At 45.5% G+C, this 17871-nt stretch overlaps 1 protein-coding gene across 1 annotated transcript in view; it reads left to right on the forward strand.

The window, feature by feature from the left end:
• Window positions 1-17871, forward strand: part of NEK6 (NIMA related kinase 6) — a 314703-nt gene that overhangs the window by 144617 nt on the left and 152215 nt on the right. The window contains exon 3 of the mRNA XM_030207370.1: window positions 14096-14236. Within this exon, the coding sequence (XP_030063230.1) occupies window positions 14096-14236 (141 nt within the window). The remainder of the gene's footprint in view (window positions 1-14095; window positions 14237-17871) is intronic.

Genomic DNA, 17871 nt, shown 5'->3' on the forward strand with positions numbered 1-17871 from the left:
CAAGTTAATTGTAATTCCCTCAGACAATATGGCAGTAGTTGTCCGCCATGCACTTCCCACAAGTTATGTGTGCAGACAGATAGTTCCGCAGTGATTACAGCTAAACATATACCAGGCAGGGAGAATGGTTATAGTGGATGCTCTTTCTTGTTTTTAGAGCGCAGACCCGGAAATGGGACCCGATGCTGCGATAGTTAACAGATATCTCGCGGACAAGATACACAACCGCACATATAGTCAACACTTAGAAGAGAAGGGTGGTACTGATATATTCCCGGCCCCCGGCATGTATGAAGGGAATTAGCAGAAACCAGGTCTCAATCATGTTCGCAGCCATCAGTTTTCTCGCCAAAGCGGTGGCTGTCCAAAATCCATCTAGGTCATTTGTTGTCATGAGACTGATGAAAGGATGGGGCAGGCCGGGAGTACCCTACCCAGGTAAAAGAAAACCCAGTACCGGCAGGGAAATGGGCCGTCTCTTTGCATCATTAGAGGAGATAAGTGACACTGAGTTTGAGGGCCGTCGAGTCAAATGCGCATTCTCATTAGCTTTGCATGGTGCTCTGCGAGTCAGTGAGTTGGTGGCTACGTACAAGCATGCCCACCATGGCATGTCCCTCTTAATACGTGACGCGGCCATTACAGCCGCGGCAACTGACCTACTTATTCACAAATCAAAATGGATCGGAACGGACATGCCCTGTCCTGAACCTTTAAGCCGACTTAAAACAAAGACCAAAGACCAGCCTGCTGATTCATACACTATGTACAGTACCCACTCATTTAGGATTAGGGCAGCTACGGCAGTGGCAGCGCTAGGAGTGTCCATAGAGGCCATCAAAAGACTGGGCCAATGGCGACCTAATGTATATAAGCGCTACATCAGACCCATCTAGTGTATACAAGCGGTACATTGGACCCATTAAGGCATCCACAGCAAAGTGATAATGGTTGCTTGCACTGTGCTAACATGTTGCTTCCCATTATATTCTGTTACAGGTATCCATATCCAGAATGAGCTGCAGCGGATTTGGATATGCGGTCACTCATCACTTGTATGTACATTGGGCACAGGGAAAGGCGGTGGGCGCATAGAAGGGCAGCAGTGAGACCGAACAGTGAGAGCCTGGGTTGTCAGAGCGATAGAGGAGCCAGGGCGATAGAGTAGCCATAACAGGGTATAGGTAAGGGAGGGAGGCTTCAGGCATTCTTGTGTGCATTAAAAGTCATACGATCCCACATGACTTGCGAATAGATACAAGCCATAGCGTTAGGGCATGACCGCAGCCAGGAGGGGTGGGGGACCACGGCAAACGAGGTGTCGTTGCCGTGGCCTGTGGCGTTAGACTACAATGTTTACGCACAGCCAGCAATGGGTACACAGCAGCTTGACACATAACAGTTACAAGTTTGGGGTAACTACTGCTGCAGAAAGAGTTGTGTGGAAAATTATCAAGTTGATGCAAATGGTAGGCTTGCATGTGAGCAGCCTTGTTATAAGGAAACAACGTGTATACAGCTTGTCTCCTGGCTTGGGCGGCCGGGAGGCCTAGAACGTCATTTTGTAAATGTGGTAGGTGCCTCCTTCAACGGGAAACAACGTGTATACAGCTTGTCTCCTGGCTTGGGCGGCCGGGAGGCCTAGAACGTCATTTTGTAAATGTGGTAGGTGCCTCCTTCAACGGGAGACACCAAGTGACATCGGGTGCTTGGAAAACAGCACAGGGGGCCACAGGGGCTTGGTACGGCTTGGCCTGTGGCCCAGAATATGCAACTACGTGTAGAAGCTGTGTACCCGGGTAGAAATGCATGCTGGCATAATGATTAGTAGAAGATGTAATGTAATTTGTTTAAGTTGTAACAATTTTGATGTTCCTGGCTGCGGCCAAAATAAATCCAATTCTATCGAAGATATGGCTTGTAGTGTGGTATTGAAGGGGCGGGGGTTGATACGTCTGAGTGTGTGCCGAATGCCCGAGTTGAGAACCAGGCACACCCATTAAAGGGGGGCCGACCACAACCGGGCTGAAGGCCAGCAAAGACAGAAGTGTGGGGGAGGGTACAGGGAGGGCCTAGCTAGAGAGCAGAGGTGGTAGTGGGAGGGAAACAAGGGGTAGCAAGGGGAGGGGGCAGGAAAAAATGGGAGGAGCAAGGGAGGAGGAGAGAGGAATTTGAACTGCACAGGAAGTCCTTTTGAATTTGGAAGCAGGAGAAGAGCAACGCCCACCCGCCCACCCACTTGAGAGGCAAGATTTGTCGCAGCGAGGCGTTAGACTACAATGTTTACGCACAGCCAGCAATGGGTACACAGCAGCTTGACACATAACAGTTACAAGTTTGGGGTAACTACTGCTGCAGAAAGAGTTGTGTGGAAAATTATCAAGTTGATGCAAATGGTAGGCTTGCATGTGAGCAGCCTTGTTATAAGGAAACAACGTGTATACAGCTTGTCTCCTGGCTTGGGCGGCCGGGAGGCCTAGAACGTCATTTTGTAAATGTGGTAGGTGCCTCCTTCAACGGGAAACAACGTGTATACAGCTTGTCTCCTGGCTTGGGCGGCCGGGAGGCCTAGAACGTCATTTTGTAAATGTGGTAGGTGCCTCCTTCAACGGGAGACACCAAGTGACATCGGGTGCTTGGAAAACAGCACAGGGGGCCACAGGGGCTTGGTACGGCTTGGCCTGTGGCCCAGAATATGCAACTACGTGTAGAAGCTGTGTACCCGGGTAGAAATGCATGCTGGCATAATGATTAGTAGAAGATGTAATGTAATTTGTTTAAGTTGTAACAATTTTGATGTTCCTGGCTGCGGCCAAAATAAATCCAATTCTATCGAAGATATGGCTTGTAGTGTGGTATTGAAGGGGCGGGGGTTGATACGTCTGAGTGTGTGCCGAATGCCCGAGTTGTGTACATTTTCCCTAACAATGTTGGATAGAGTGGAAGATGTTTGAAGCTTTTCTCAAGATGCTTGTTGCTTTTGATTGGTTTTATTGGGTATAAACAATTTGTTTGAAAGGTTTATTTTTGATATAAAGCAAAATATTTCAGTGTATACGTGTCATAAATATGTTGCTTCCAATACTCCAGGCTTACATGCTTTTTAAAATGGATCGTTTGTAAATTCTTAAAAGCTCGTGTTGGGCTAGAAGGAAAAATGATGCTGTGGTTGTCGACCTGATGAGATTATAGAGGTCCTATCCTGATGTGACTCTTAAGGCAAATTTTCCCCCCAAATAGCCATATTAGTGGTTTTTGCCTACAACCAGGGGATAGGGAGACAGTTATGTAGTGGCTGCTTTGTTGCAGCATCTGTGCCAGAGATCCACACATGGTTTAAATCTCATTTCTGAAGTCCAGTACTTAGCTTCTGGTAAATTTTTAGGAGCCAGGGGATTTATTCCTTTTTGTTTTTGCTCTCTCTCTCTCGGCTGTCTTGTTTTTTTTTTTTTTTTCATTTCTTCCCACTTAGTTTTTACTTTACTTTGTATCTATATATCCATTTAGATTTGTTTTTCTTTTTCCTTTGTGCTCTTCTCCCCCCAGTTACTCTTGCCCACTTCACCCCACTCTGCCCACTAGGCATTCCTCCCAGCAGCCTTCTCAACCACAAGTCTTGTACCTAACATGGATGTCAGCAGCTTTTCCATGTGACCTGGGTCCCCACCCTTGAAATTAGTTGATCCGGCCCCCAATCTTAGTTCTGTCTACTCAGGGTTTTCTTTAGGAACATTTGACTGCTAGAACACATTTAAAACAATTGTTACATTTGTAACCCATCTCAGGTTTTTTTTTTTTTAAATAAAAAGGCTTACTGACATTAATGCAGTATCTGGTCACACGGGAAAGAATTATAATGTTATTGGCCAATATGAGAAAATCTGAAATGGGAAATGGAATATTCCCTCATTTCCTCAAAGGAAAGATTGATTTTCATTTCAGAATGTAACATTCCCATCGTAATATATTGAGAACTTTCTATTGTGCCTGCATGCCCCAGTGTTCTAAAAGAATAATGTAGAGTGGCTTTGACTCATGTCTCATTTGTAATTCAGATATCTCTCAGATGTTCATCTTGTTCATCCCTTATCAATTACCACCTTTCCTTCTCCTGTATTGTCAAGGAAAATATTACTGCCTCTTTGGATCCAACAAATTGATTCTTTGCTATCCAAAGTGCTGTTCTGTTTTGGGAACTGTGTATGGTTGATTTTGTGTTACTGTAATACTTTGTTTCTGAGTTAATATTTGTTCTGAGAACTGGCCATTTCTTGTCCACCTAGATTTAGTTCTGATTTATTTTTTGTGCACTGAGGTTAGGGGGCTAAATCCTTAAGCCACTATTTGCCCATTTCTACCCCTCCCCCACTCAACCCAAAAATGCCTCATGGTCTGCCCACCTTTTGAGTAACCTATTTTAGCCACTCAGCCATGGTCAGTTTTCAAAGGGGCCAAAGGTAGGAAGCTGGACATTTTCAAAAGACATTGTCTTACAGTTAAAGTATGGCTAGTTGTCTGAATGTGGGTTGGTTGGGAGATGTGGTGATGTACATAAGAGAGGTATGAAATAGATAGTGGTAGGTGTAGAGATGGGGTGTGGCTGCTTCTCTTCTCTCTGGTGGTTTCCTAACCTCTGCTGGTGTTCCACTTTTTTTTGGCTGTTGAAATTTGTGGAAACCCTGCAAGCCTGCAGTTTTCAGCTGCAGTAGTGGCTCTGCTGCTTCTTTGCCTGATGGGGGTCTAAAGAATCTACCAATCCCATTGCTTTGGCCTCTTAAGGTTCCTAACTTTTTGGCTCGCAGGTCTGGAAACCCCCAGCTAGCCCTGCTACTCTAGTCACCAATAACTCTCCCACCAGTAGTTCAGTTTTCTGTTTGCACTCCTGCTCGCTGTTACTCTCCACCTATGATATCAGTGTTACAAATGGATCACATTTAAAGCCACCGAAAGTAATGATCATAAATCTCCTTTTAATGCATTTATACGGGGACATTTTTGTCTAGGTTTTCTTGACTGGATATGCTTTTATTGCCATCTGTTCTCTGGTTGTCTTTATGTGTATTATAATTTTTCAGAAATTGTAACTTTGTTATAATAACCAAAAAAGATGCAGTTACTGTTTTTGTTCATTCAATTAATTTTATTGTAAATTGCTCTTCTGTTTTAACTGAAGGTGGCATATCAAGTAATGTGCTTCTGAGAGAAACTGTGATCTGAAGTTAAGTTCTCAACTTCATGGATTGCTTTCATTGGAAGGCCTTGACAGAACTTTGATGTCATCATGCTTTATTCTTGACTAATACTGGCATACCAGTGGCATAGGAAAGTGTGGGAGGGAGGTTCTGAAGCCAAATGTAGGCTCTTAGGAAGAAAGCTGAAATCCAGATCCTCCAGGGTAGCGTTTTTGGAAATGCTTCCCATTCTACATGCAGGATCCAAGAGGCAGGCAGAGCTCCACAGAATCAATGTGTGGTTGAGAAGATGGTGCAAGGATGAGGGATTTAGATTTATAAGGAATGCACAACATTCCGGGGAAGGGTGAGCCTGTTCCGAAAGGATGGACTCCACCATAACCGGGATGCAACCAGGCTACTGGTGTTAACTTTTAAAAAGGAGATAAAGCAGCTTTTAAACTAAATTTGGGGGGGGGGGGGGGGGGGGGAGTAGAGGAAGCCAACATGGTTTGGTGTGGCATATCCTCAAAGGATACTATTGAAACAGGACATTTAGGGAATCCCAATAGAGAGATTTCAATAATGGTGAAAGAAATCCAGGAGTGTTTAATGGGAGAACAGATTAAAGAATGCACATACTAACAAGGGACTTTCTCATGTGCAAAGCACGATAATTGACTCACCAAAATTTACCATCCATCTAGATCCTTAAGATCACAGGGAAAGTGTCTTTTAGATGTTCTCTTATTTCACCAGGTCCATGTGGTTGAGGATCATTTGAAAATGCTTTATTATAGCTGGACCAACAATGTGGAACAGTCTTCCTCTAGAATTATGCGAGATGAGTTCTTTTCTCATGTTTGAGGCAGCTAAAAACATTTAATTCGAGAGTCATTTTCTGAAAAAATTAATTGAGGGAAACGGGCAGATACATGAATGATGATGTTTTGTAGGATGTAATGATTCTGTATTTTATGCTTTGACTTTTGTTTAGAGTTACTGTATTTTGTACGTTTTTAAGATTTATGTATATTCTTTTGTAACCTGCTTAGATGGGTCAGATAATGTAGGATATAAATTTGATAAACAAATTAACTTTTATTGCAGCTATAAATATGCCTTTTTTAATGGTCCTGTGCTAATTTTTCCTTTAGAGCATGAGACTGGTAAAAATAATGCAGGAACAGGTTACCACCTTCTATTTAGGAAAATGCTCCCATTTTAACCCTGCATTAACCAGCTATTTCAAGCTAATGTGAATATACTAGCTGGTTAGTGCTTCCACACCCATTCCCTGACCATGCCACACCCTCTCTGAAAAAAGAATAATTAATAATAATAAAAAATAGCACTTCATTAGTGTGCAGAACTAGGGAAATTACCACAGGACACTTTAGTACATGCCACAGCAATCCTTTTTCGGTGCTCTAAGCCCATGTTAGGGCTTAATACATAAGAACATAAGAGTAGCCATACTGGCTCAGACCAATGGTCCATCTAGCCCAGTATACTGTTATCCAAACAGTGGCCAAGCCAGGTCACAAGTACCTGGCAGAAACACAAATCGTGGTAACACTCCATACTTACTACAAATCCCAGGGCAAGCAGTTGCTTCCCGTGTCTGTCTCAATAGCAGACTATCGACTTTTCCTCCAGGAATTTGCCCACACCTTTTTTAAACCCAACCAAGTTCTGCAGTTAAGAAACTAAAGGGCTGTGAACCAGGACCATAGATTATGTTCAAAATATTAAGTTACTTATCTTTATTGCCATGTTATAAGCAATTTCTTTACATTTTGCACTGGTTTGTAATAATGATCTCTGAGTTAAGCAACACTTGAGAGTAAATGCCCTGCTGGAAGAGTTAGAAGCCCGATTTGAATTCAAGGGCCCTTTGCTTTAACAGGACATTGACTAACAAAATCCATTACAGCTACTAAGTACAAACTGAGGGAAAGAATTTTTGAAAAATGTGTTCTACTGAGAAATCTTGTAATGACATTATTTGTGCCATTATACTTTGGTTTCTGAGCACTTAAATCAGAATGCAAGATTCTCATTCCGCAATTCTGAAGATTTTCTCTTGAGCTTGTAATACAATTTAGGCCTCTAAAAGACACGGCAAACATCCATCCACACAGAAAACGCTAATGATTTCCTTAAGAGGCCCACAGATTTCAATGAAACAGGAAACTGCAGGTGGCTACACTCTTCACTACATACCTTAACAGAGCTTAATTACAGATATACATATGAAGCAAGTAATACTCTCCTAGGCGCAGATATACTGCGTTATATTTACAGAGGAAAAGACTTCAGATGCTCCGCATTCACCTCTGATTTTGCCAATATGAATGCTTCGCTGCACAGAATTCACTGTTTGAAAATCAGTTTTTTGAATGTGAACTTACTACTACTACTACTTAACATTTCTAGAGCGCTACTAGGGTTACGCAGCACTGTACAAATTAACAATTAAGGATGGTCCCTGCTCGGAAGAGCTTACAATCTAAAGGACGAAATGTCAAGTTGGGGTAGTTAAGTTTTCCTGATTAGGTGCTGAAGGCGACATTGAAGAGGTGGGCTTTGAGCATTGATTTGAAGATGGGTAAGGAGGTGGCACGGCGTATAGGCTCAGGGAGTTTGTTCCAGGCATGGGGTGAGGCGAGACAGAAGGGGCGGAGCCTGGAGTTGGAGGTGGTGGAGAAGGGTACTGAAAGGAGGGATTTGTCTTGAGAGCGGAGGTTACGGGTAGGGACGTAAGGGGAGATGAGGGTAGAGAGGTACGGAGGGGCCGCAGATCGAGTGCATTTGTAGGTGAGTAAGAGAAGCTTGAACTGTATGCGGTATCTGATTGGGAGCCAGTGGAGTGACTTGAGGAGAGGGGTGATATGAGTATATCGGTTAAGGTGGAAGATAAGACGTGCGGCAGAGTTCTGGATGGACTGAAGGGAGGATAGATGGCTACGTGGGAGGCCGGTCAGGAGTAGGTTGCAGTAGTCAAGGCGAGAGGTAATGAGAGAGTGGATGAGAGTTCGGGTGGTGTGCTCGGAGAGGAAGGGGCGAATTTTGCTAATGTTATAGAGGAAGAAGCGACAGGTCTTGGCTATCTGCTGGATATGCGCAGAAAAGGAGAGGGAGGAGTCGAAGATGACACCGAGGTTGCGGGCAGATGAGACGGGGACGATGAGGGTGTTATCAACTGAGATAGAGAGTGACGGGAGAGGGGAAGTGGGTTTGGGTGGGAAAACAATAAGTTCAGTCTTAGACATATTCAGTTTCAGGTGGCGGTTGGACATCCAGGCAGCAATGTCGGATAAGCAGGCCAAGACTTTGGCCTGGGTATCCGCAGTGATTTCTGGTGTGGAGAGATAAAGCTGGGTGTTGTCAGCATAAAGATGATAGTGGAAACCATGAGAAGAGATCAGGGAGCCTAAGGAAGAAGTGTAGATTGAAAAAAGAAGGGGCCCAAGGACAGATCCCTGAGGAACTCCAACAGAGAGCGGGATAGGGGAGGAGGACGAACCATGAGAGTGTACTCTGAAGGTACGATGGGAGAGATAAGAGGAGAACCAGGAGAGGACAGAGCCCTGGAACCCAAGGGAGGACAGTGTGTCAAGAAGTAGGTTGTGATTGACAGTGTCAAAAGCGGCGGAGAGGTCGAGGAGGATGAGGATGGAGTAGTGGCCTTTGGATTTGGCGAGGAATAGGTCATTGCAGACTTTAGATAGTGCCGTTTCTGTTGAGTGTAGGGGGCGAAAGCCGGATTGAAGCGGATCGAGGATGGTATGAGAGGAGAGAAAATCAATGCAGCGGCTGTGAACGGCGCGTTCAAGTATCTTGGAGAGGAAGGGTAGGAGGGAAATGGGGCGGTAGTTGGAGGGACAGGTAGGGTCAAGTGATGGTTTTTTGAGGAGTGGAGTGACCACAGCATGCTTGAAGGTGTCCGGGACAGTTGCAGTGGAGAGAGAGAGGTTAAGGATATGACAGATGGTGGGGGTGATGGTAGGAGTGATGGTGTTGAGTAGGTTAGTGGGGATGGGGTCAGAGGAACAGGTGGTGGCTTTTGAGGAGGAGAGGAGATGGGCGATTTCCTCTTCGGTGATAGCAGGAAAGGAGGAGAAGGAGGCCTGGGTAGGTTGGATGAGAGAGTGAGATATAGGCTGAAGAGGAGGAGAAGGAGTAGTGGTGAATTCGAGGTTGATCTTCTGGACCTTGTCACGGAAGTAGTGGGCCAGGGATTGAGGAGAGAGTGAAGGGGGGTGGGAGCAGAGGGCACTTTGAGGAGGGAGTTGAGGGTGGCGAAGAGACGACGAGGGTTAGAGCCGAGGGAATTGGTCAATTGGATGTAATAGTCCTGCTTAGCAAGGAATAGGGAGGATTGGAATGAGGATAGCATGAATTTGAAGTGAATGAAGTCAGTAAGGGTGCGAGATTTCCTCCAGAGGCGTTCAGCCGAACGGGCGCAGGAGCGAAGGTATCGGGTGCAAGGGGTTAGCCAGGGCTGGGGATTGGTACGCCTTGTGGGCCGGGAGGTGGACGGTGCAAGGGTGTCTAGAGCAGAGGAGAGAGTGGCATTGTAAGTGGAGACAGCTTTGTCAACAGATGTGGAGGACAAGATGGAAGGGAGGAGAACAGAGATAGTAGAGGATAAGGTGGAGGGGTCAACAGCCTGGAGATTTCTGGACATAGTAGTTAGTGTTGGGCGAGATTGAGGGGGAGGGTGCTGAAGTGTGAATGTGATAAGATGGTGGTCGGAGAGAGGAAGGGGTGAAACGCAGAAAGTGGAGGGTGAGCAAGTAGAAGAGAGGACGAGATCAAGACAGTGGCCAGATTTGTGAGTAGGGGTGTTTGGGCTCAGTTGGAGGTTGAAGGAGGAGGTAAGAGTAAGGAACTGAGAAACATATGAATCGGAAAGGTTATCAATGTGGATGTTGAAATCACCGAGAATGAGGGTTGGGGATGAGGGCTCAAGAAAGACGGAGAGCCAGGCATCGAAGTCGGTAAGGAAGGATGGGAGGGATTTATCAGGGGGGCTGTAAATGACTGCAACTCTGAGTGGCAGTGGGTGGAATAGACGGATGGAGTGAACTTCAAAGGATGAGAAGCTGTGAGACTGAGGTAGGTGGAGAGGTTGGAAGCTGCAGGAGGGCGAAAGTAGTAGTCCGATGCCGCCACCGCGGCCGACTGGGCGGGGCGAATGGGAGAAAAGATAACCTCCGTGGCATAGGGCTGCGATTGAGGCAGAGTTGTCCGGGGTGAGCCAGGTTTCAGTTAGGGCGAGCAGATGAAGAGAATGGGAGATGAAGAGATCGTGGGTGAAGGCAAGTTTGTTGCAGATTGAGTGGGCGTTCCACAGGACACACGAGAAGGGGAGGGAGGAGGGGAATAGGGATGAGATTGGAGATATCGTGGGAACGTTTGTATAGATGAGATGAGGACGAGGACAGGTGTGGGGGACCTGGGTTGGGATTGATGTCACCCGCGGATAGCAGGAGAAGGAGCAAGAGAGTGCGGAGAAGGGTGGGTGAGAAAGGGCGACGAAGGCGACGAAGACGGGATGCGCTTAGGAGGAAAGGGGAAGGGTTCATGGCAGGAAGGAGGTGTTGAAGGTTGAGAGCTAGGAAGAAGGAGGAAGACAGTAGGGATGGTGAGGTGGTGGGGGACAGGGGGTAGGTAGGGGAGGGCGGAAGAGGACAGGGATGGGTAGTGAGATCGTGTGGAACTTCTGGCGAGCTTCTTCATAAGTCAAAAACCTCTGGCTTTTAATTTTTAGTTTTTTGATTTTATATTATTACATATTTCTACTGTTGCAATTATCCTTTATCAATATCAGTATTTAAAGCACAAGGTACTTATCTCGTGTGAGGCGTGGACTGCTGGGTACGCTCTACAGAGAGGCCCCTGTTTCGCCAGTGCTTCATTAGGAGCATAACCCCCTGTCGCTCCGAGAGCCCTATGAATAAGGACAACTGCATAATCTTGATAAATTTCAAAGAGAGATATGAACATCCATGGAATAGCTCTTAAAACTATTAGTTACTCCTACCTTATGCAGTGTCCGATTTAATGTCTATGAGGACTTCTACTGACAAAATGGCGCTCCATTTTTAAACTGACGCCGTCATTTTCCTCCAATCATCGCCCTGTCTGTGACTTAAAGGAACAATACCTCCAAGCAGGGCCGGTCTTAGGCAGAGGCGACCAAGGCGGCCGCATAGGGCCCCACGCTTAGGGGGGCCCCGCGCTTAGGGGGCCCTGCGCTGCGCGCCTCAACTCTGCCTCACTCCGACGACCCCTGCTCGGACAACCGCATCATGATCCCGTTCAGCCGCCACCGCTCCGCTCCCACCACGTTGCGGCACGGTGCCCACCCCCTGCTGAGCCCGCTGTCAGCAGCCTCCCCAGACCCCGACAGTTGCACCGACGGCCCCGACAGACAGTTGCAGCGCCAGCGCGACGGCTCCGGCTTCCGACAGAGAGCTGCAGCGACGGCTCACCCCAGCGTTTCACTTCCCGCTCAGTGTCCTGCCTTCTGATGAGGTATTTCCTGTTTGGCGGGTGGGAGTCACTGAGCGGGAAAGCTGCCTGGAGCCTGGTCGGAGGTGAGCCAGTGTGCGAGTGAGTGCGACTTAAAAATAAATAAAGACAGTCAAGTGGAGCTGGAGCTGGAGCAGGTTTGTGCCACTGCCATTCAAAGGCAAGCCAGGTATGATGATAGCTTTTCTTATAAGGAAGAAGGAAGTTTCAAACTCCTTTTGTGCCATTTTAAAGGTAAATACTATTGCAGTAGTCTATTATTCTCCCATCAGTGATTAAGTCAAAATTCAGTGTTTTATGAAGGGCAGTGACAGGAAAAGATCAAGAGGTTAGCTAAAGTGGTGCGTGTATGTGAGGGGTGGGGACAGGGGCAAGTGGAGAGGGCTAGTAGTGTCAGACTTTACTGTTAATTTGCCCAAAGTTATTGAAAAACTAAAGAATCTCAAGTGGGCAGACTAAAAATTGTCCATCTAAAGGTACTTATCTTGCTACGCTGGCCAGATCATGTGTATTTAGGAGAATTTGAGTTTTCAAAGCAAATAGCATTGTAGCCTCAAGAAAGAGGGGCATTTCTCTAAGCATGTTCAGCTTAGGAGAGGAAAAGAGCACATATAAAATCCATTTCCAAGGAACCTTTTAAATTAAAAAATAGGGGAATTTGAAAGTACTGGATCTTTTCTTAGTATTTTTCTTTTATTCTCCTTTGTTTTGAGAATTGGAACTACTAATTGTAGTGGACTTGAACTGAATTTCTGGGGAGGGGGGGGGTCATGATAGCATTGTGCTTATTATTTCAATCAGTTTTTTTGTACAAGTTGTTCAAGTTTAGCTTCATTTGTCTTTATTTGAAATTTCATAAATAAGAAATTTTCTAAAAATGGAATAATCGTATCAATGGGGTGGAGCTAGGGTAGGGCGGAGCTATGGTGGGGGCAGGGCTAGGATGGGGCCCCACCAAATTGGTCTGCACAGGGCCCCGCACTTGCTAAGACCGGCCCTGCCTCCAAGTATATAGCAGTTGACTAATATTAGCTAGGAACGTTACCCTCTACCTTATAAGAAAGCCTTCTGTTCGATCCTATTATTAAGTCCATTGGGAGTTAAGGTATTCAATCTGTGGATCCAACGTTGTTCAGTTTGAAACAATCTCCGATCTCTATCTCCTGCTCTTACAGATCTAGGAATATGGTCTATTGCTAAATATTTGTAGTCCCAAAATATATGAGGAGTTTCTATACTGTGAGCTACCAGAGGTGCTTCCATTATCTGATATTATATTGTGCTTGTGGTCACTTAACCTTTGTTTCAGTGCTCTAGTAGTTTTTCCTACATACAACTTCTCGCATGTACAGATTAAAACATAGACTACATGCGTGCTGTTACAGTCTGTATCGAACTTCATCTGATATCTTTTGCAATCTGATGGATTGATGAAAGAGTCAGTAGTGTTCATCAATGGACAGAATTTACATTTACCGCATCCTTTATGGCCGTGAGGCAATCTGTCTTCAGATTTACATATTTTTTGTTGCAGAATATCTCTTAAGTTTTGACTGCGTGCATACGCAATCCTCAACTGGTGATTATAAAAGATGGGGTGTGTCTGTACAATCTTCCAATGTTGATCACACTACTTCTTTGTTTTTTTATCAGTAGAACATAAAACACATTTTTCAAAAATTCTTTCCCTCAGTTTGTACTTAGTAGCTATGGATTTTCTTGTTAGTCAATGTCCTGTTAAAGCAAAGGGCCCTTAAATTTGCACCAGGCTTCTAACTCTTCCAGCAGGGCATTTACTCTCAAGAGTTGCTTAACTCAGAGATCGTTATTACAAACCAGTGCAAAATGTTCGATTCCCGGCACAGGCAGCTCCTTGTGACTCTGGGCAAGTCACTTAACCCTCCATTGCCTGCCGCAATGAGCCTGCCATGAGTGGGAAAGCGCGGGGTACAAATGTAACAAAAAAATATATATCATGGCAATAAAGATAAGTAACTTAATATTTTGAACATAATCTGTGGTCCTTGGTTCCTAGCCCTTTAGTTTCTTAACTTCAGAACTTTGCACAGCTCTGTTTATTGTAGTTTCAGTACTCAACTTGGATAGAACTTTATGAAATAAGAAATATATCAGTACCCATGTAATTGATATTGCACCTGTACCATTATTTTTAAGATCCTAACATCACAAAAAATAACACCCATGTGTGATATTGGTGAAGTTTTACGTTTGTTTCTGTGATAACTTTGTCAACATTACTCCATCTACATATTTCTTAACCTTTAAAGATCCAGTAGTGTATTCTAGACTAATGGGTATACATTCCAAAGAAGCTCCCTTTTCTTGTACTGACTCCCCCCCCCCCCCTTTTGTTTTAACAGAGGCACTTGACTGCTTACCCTTATCGATGTACCTTGGCAGATTTTCAGATTGAGAAGAAGATAGGTCGAGGACAGTTCAGTGAAGTTTACCGAGTGACCTGCCTCCTGGATAGGAAACCCGTTGCACTGAAGAAAGTTCAGGTAAGTTTTATATTTGAACTGGGCCAATACCATGCATTACCACCATACAAAACCTAAGAGCTGGTGTTGGCAGGGTTTGGGAGTGTTGAGATGGTGTGCTTGAATCGGAGGAGGAGACAAGGCTATACTGTACAATACTATATATCCTATATAATAATTTGCACCTCTGTCTGGATGCCTGGGTTCGTAACACACTTCCCATTGGTCTGCCCTGGCGATGACGTCAGAGGGCGGATCAGTGAGAGGGAATGGAAGCCAGCACCAGCCAGCCACAGAACTTGGAGGTGAGTAGAGAATCGCCCCCTCCCTCCACCTGTCCTCCCTCCGAGTTCCAGGCCCCCCCTCTCCTCCTCCCCCCCTCTTCTCCGAGTTCCATCCCCCTCCCCTCGGAGTTCCATGCCCCCTTACCTCCCTCCCTACCTCTCCTCCCCTTTGAGTTGCAGGATGCCCCCTCCCCCCCTCTAAGTTCCATGCCCCCGCACCTCCCTCCCTCCCTCCCTCTATCTCCCCTCCGAGTGCAAACACGACCTGTCCTCTGGCAGCCCCTTGGCTTCCTGCGTGTCGGCTGTAATTTAAAAATTCTTACCTCAGGGTCCGGCATCAGCAGTGAAGGCGAGCGGCGCTTCAGACTGCCTTCCCATCTGTCTCAGCTCTGCCTCTGGTCCCGCCCTTCCGGCAACAGGAAATGAGGGCGGGACCAGAGGCAAAGCTGAGACAGATGGGAAGGCAGTCTGAAGCGCCGCTCGCATTCACTGCTGACGCCGGACACCGAGGTAAGAATTTTTAAATTACAGCCGGCACTTAGGAAGACGAGGGGCTGCCGGAGGACAGGTCGTGCTTGCACTCGGAGGGGAGAGAGGGAGGGAGGCACGGGGTCTGGAACTCGGAGGGGGGTCCTGGAACTCGAAGGGGAGGGGGGGCTGGAACTCGGAGGAGAGGGAGGGAGGTAGGGTGGCATGGAACTCGGAGGGGGGGGGGGCTGGAACTCGGATGAGAGAGAGAGAGGGAGGGAGGGAGGTAGAGAGGGGGCGTGGAACCTTGCTAGTGCCCGTTTCATTTCTGTCGGAAACGGGCCTCTTTTACTAGTGTTCTTATATTCCGCTAAATTCGAAATGATTCTAAGCAGAAAACAACAAGTTCCTTCAGTCAAGAAAGAGTACAACAAGGTTATTAAATGACAATCTAACTCTTGATCTTATTATTATCAGTCTCACTAAACAGTAATGTTTTTAATGCTCTTCTAAAAGTATAGTAAAACTATAATCTCCTAATAGTTAAAGGTAAATTATTCCACAATTCAGCACTCAAAAAGGATGATTCCAATAGTGATTTTTTTAAAAAAGCACTTTTCAAAGTAGGATAATTCAGTTTCAAACAGCACTCAAATCTTACTAAGGCCAAATAATCAACTTATTAGAGCACTCATCAGATGATTTATACACCATACAAATAATTTTAAACTGTATCAGCCTAGCAGCCATGTTTTACAAAATCTGTAGCCTGAATAGGAGCTTTTTACTACAATGACAAAACAATGAGTTACAGTAGTCAAGATATGGAAGCAAAATTGCTTGCGCTACTGCTCTAATGAGCGAATCGCTCTGAGCTGCCTCAATTGAAAAAAGAATCTTTTAGACAAGGCCTTCACGTGTAGCTCAAAAGTTAATCAGAATCTAGTACAACTTCCAAAATTTTAGAATTATTCCCTATTTCTAGTGTCTTTCCTGTTTCTAATTTAAAACTCTTTTCTAGCAACAAGTCATACTTTCCAAACCACACAGCTTTAGTCTTTAACCTATTCAATTTCAAAAAAATCATTCTGGCCCATCTGTCAGTATAAATAATAATCCTTTTCAGCATAGATATATTGTCTTCAATATTATGCTTGACACAATAGAAAAATGTCATCAGCATATGAATATACTGAAACTCCCAAGGTGGACAGCGCATTATCCATCGATCTTAAATATTAAATAAAGAAGGCGACAGTGTAAGTTCTTCTCTTCAAAAAAAAAAAATCTCCAAACCAAACCACTTTAATTCAACTCCAATTTGACTCAGTCTGTGTAATAGTTGGTCATGATTTACCATTATCAAAAATGGCTGAAATGTCAAACTGTAAGAGATCATCTGCTTTCTCCTACTTAAGGTGATCTTAATTTCTGTTACCATCTCTAATAGCATGCTGGTAAATGTCTATAAAAGGGTGAACTTCAGGGTGGATTCCTTCTCAGTTGTTGGCAAATTAGGTGGTGCCCTGATTTTCATTTGCCATCACACAGTCTATATCTTTGTTTCTAAATCCTCGGCTGCTCTACCTGTACACACACACATGAACTGGTGAATGAGTCCATATTCCGCTGTCCCAGGGGAAAAGAATAAGAGCTCTGAGGGATGTACTCTAACCTTTCCCTTCCTTTTCACCATCTTTGAAATTAAACACAATAATGAAAAAAAAAATGATGACAGGCTCATTTTCAAAAGAGAAGGATGCCCATCTTTCGACACAAATCGGAAGATGGGTGTCCTTTTCACAGGGTCGCCAAATTGGTATAATCGAAAGCCGATTTTGGGCATCCCCAACTGCTTTCCGTCGCGGGGACAACCAAAGTTCACGGGGGCGTGTTGGAAGCATAGCGTAGGCGGGTCTTGGGCATGCCTAACACATGGGCGTCCTCGACCCATAATGGAAAAAAAAAAGGGCGTCCCTGATGAGCACTTGGATGACTTTACCTGGTCGTGTTTTTCTTACGACCAAGCAACAAAAAGGTGCCCGAATTGACCAGATGACCACCGGAGAGAATCTGGGATGACCTTCCCTTACTCCCCAGTAGTCACTAACCCCCCTCCCACCCTCAAAAATCATCTTTAAAAGTATTTTGTGCCAGCCTCTATGCCAGCCTCAAATGTCATACTCAGGTCCATCACAGCAGTATGCAGGTCCCTGGAGCAGTTTTAGTGGGTGCAGTGCACTTCAGGCAGGCGGACCCAGGCCCATCCCCCACTACCTGTTACACTTGTGGTGGTAAATGTGAGCCCTCCAAAAATCACCAGAAACCCACTGTACCCACATCTAGATGCCCCCTTCACCCGTAAGGGCTATGGTAGTGGTGTACAGTAGTGGGTTTGGGGGGGGGGGTTGGGGGGCTCAGCACACAAGGTAAGGGAGCTATGTACCTGGGAGCAATTTCTGAAATCCACTGCAGTGCTCCCTAGGGTGCCCGGTTGGTGTCCTGGCATGTGAGGGGGACCAGTGCACTACGAATACTGGCTCCTCCCATGACCAAAGGGCTTACATTTGGTCGTTTCTGAGATGGGCGCTCTTGGTTTCCATTATCGCCAAAAATCAGAAACGACCATCTCTAAGGACAACCTAAATGTCAAGATTTGGGCGTCCTGGACCGTATTATCGAAATGAAAGATGGACGTCCATCTTGTTTCGATAATACGGGTTTCCCTGCCCCTTCACCGGGATGTTTTGCGAGGATGGCCTCAGGAAAACTTGGGCTTCCCTTTCGATTATGCCCCTCAAAGCCAACAAGAATACAGTGAAGCCTAGAACTGGCTCCCAGATAATCGTTCGGGATGCCACCTTGACTTCTCCCCTGTCATTGCACAAAGTTTTTATACATATA

The sequence above is a fragment of the Microcaecilia unicolor genome, chromosome 6 (assembly GCF_901765095.1).
Source record: "Microcaecilia unicolor chromosome 6, aMicUni1.1, whole genome shotgun sequence".
Classification (NCBI taxonomy): domain Eukaryota; kingdom Metazoa; phylum Chordata; class Amphibia; order Gymnophiona; family Siphonopidae; genus Microcaecilia; species Microcaecilia unicolor.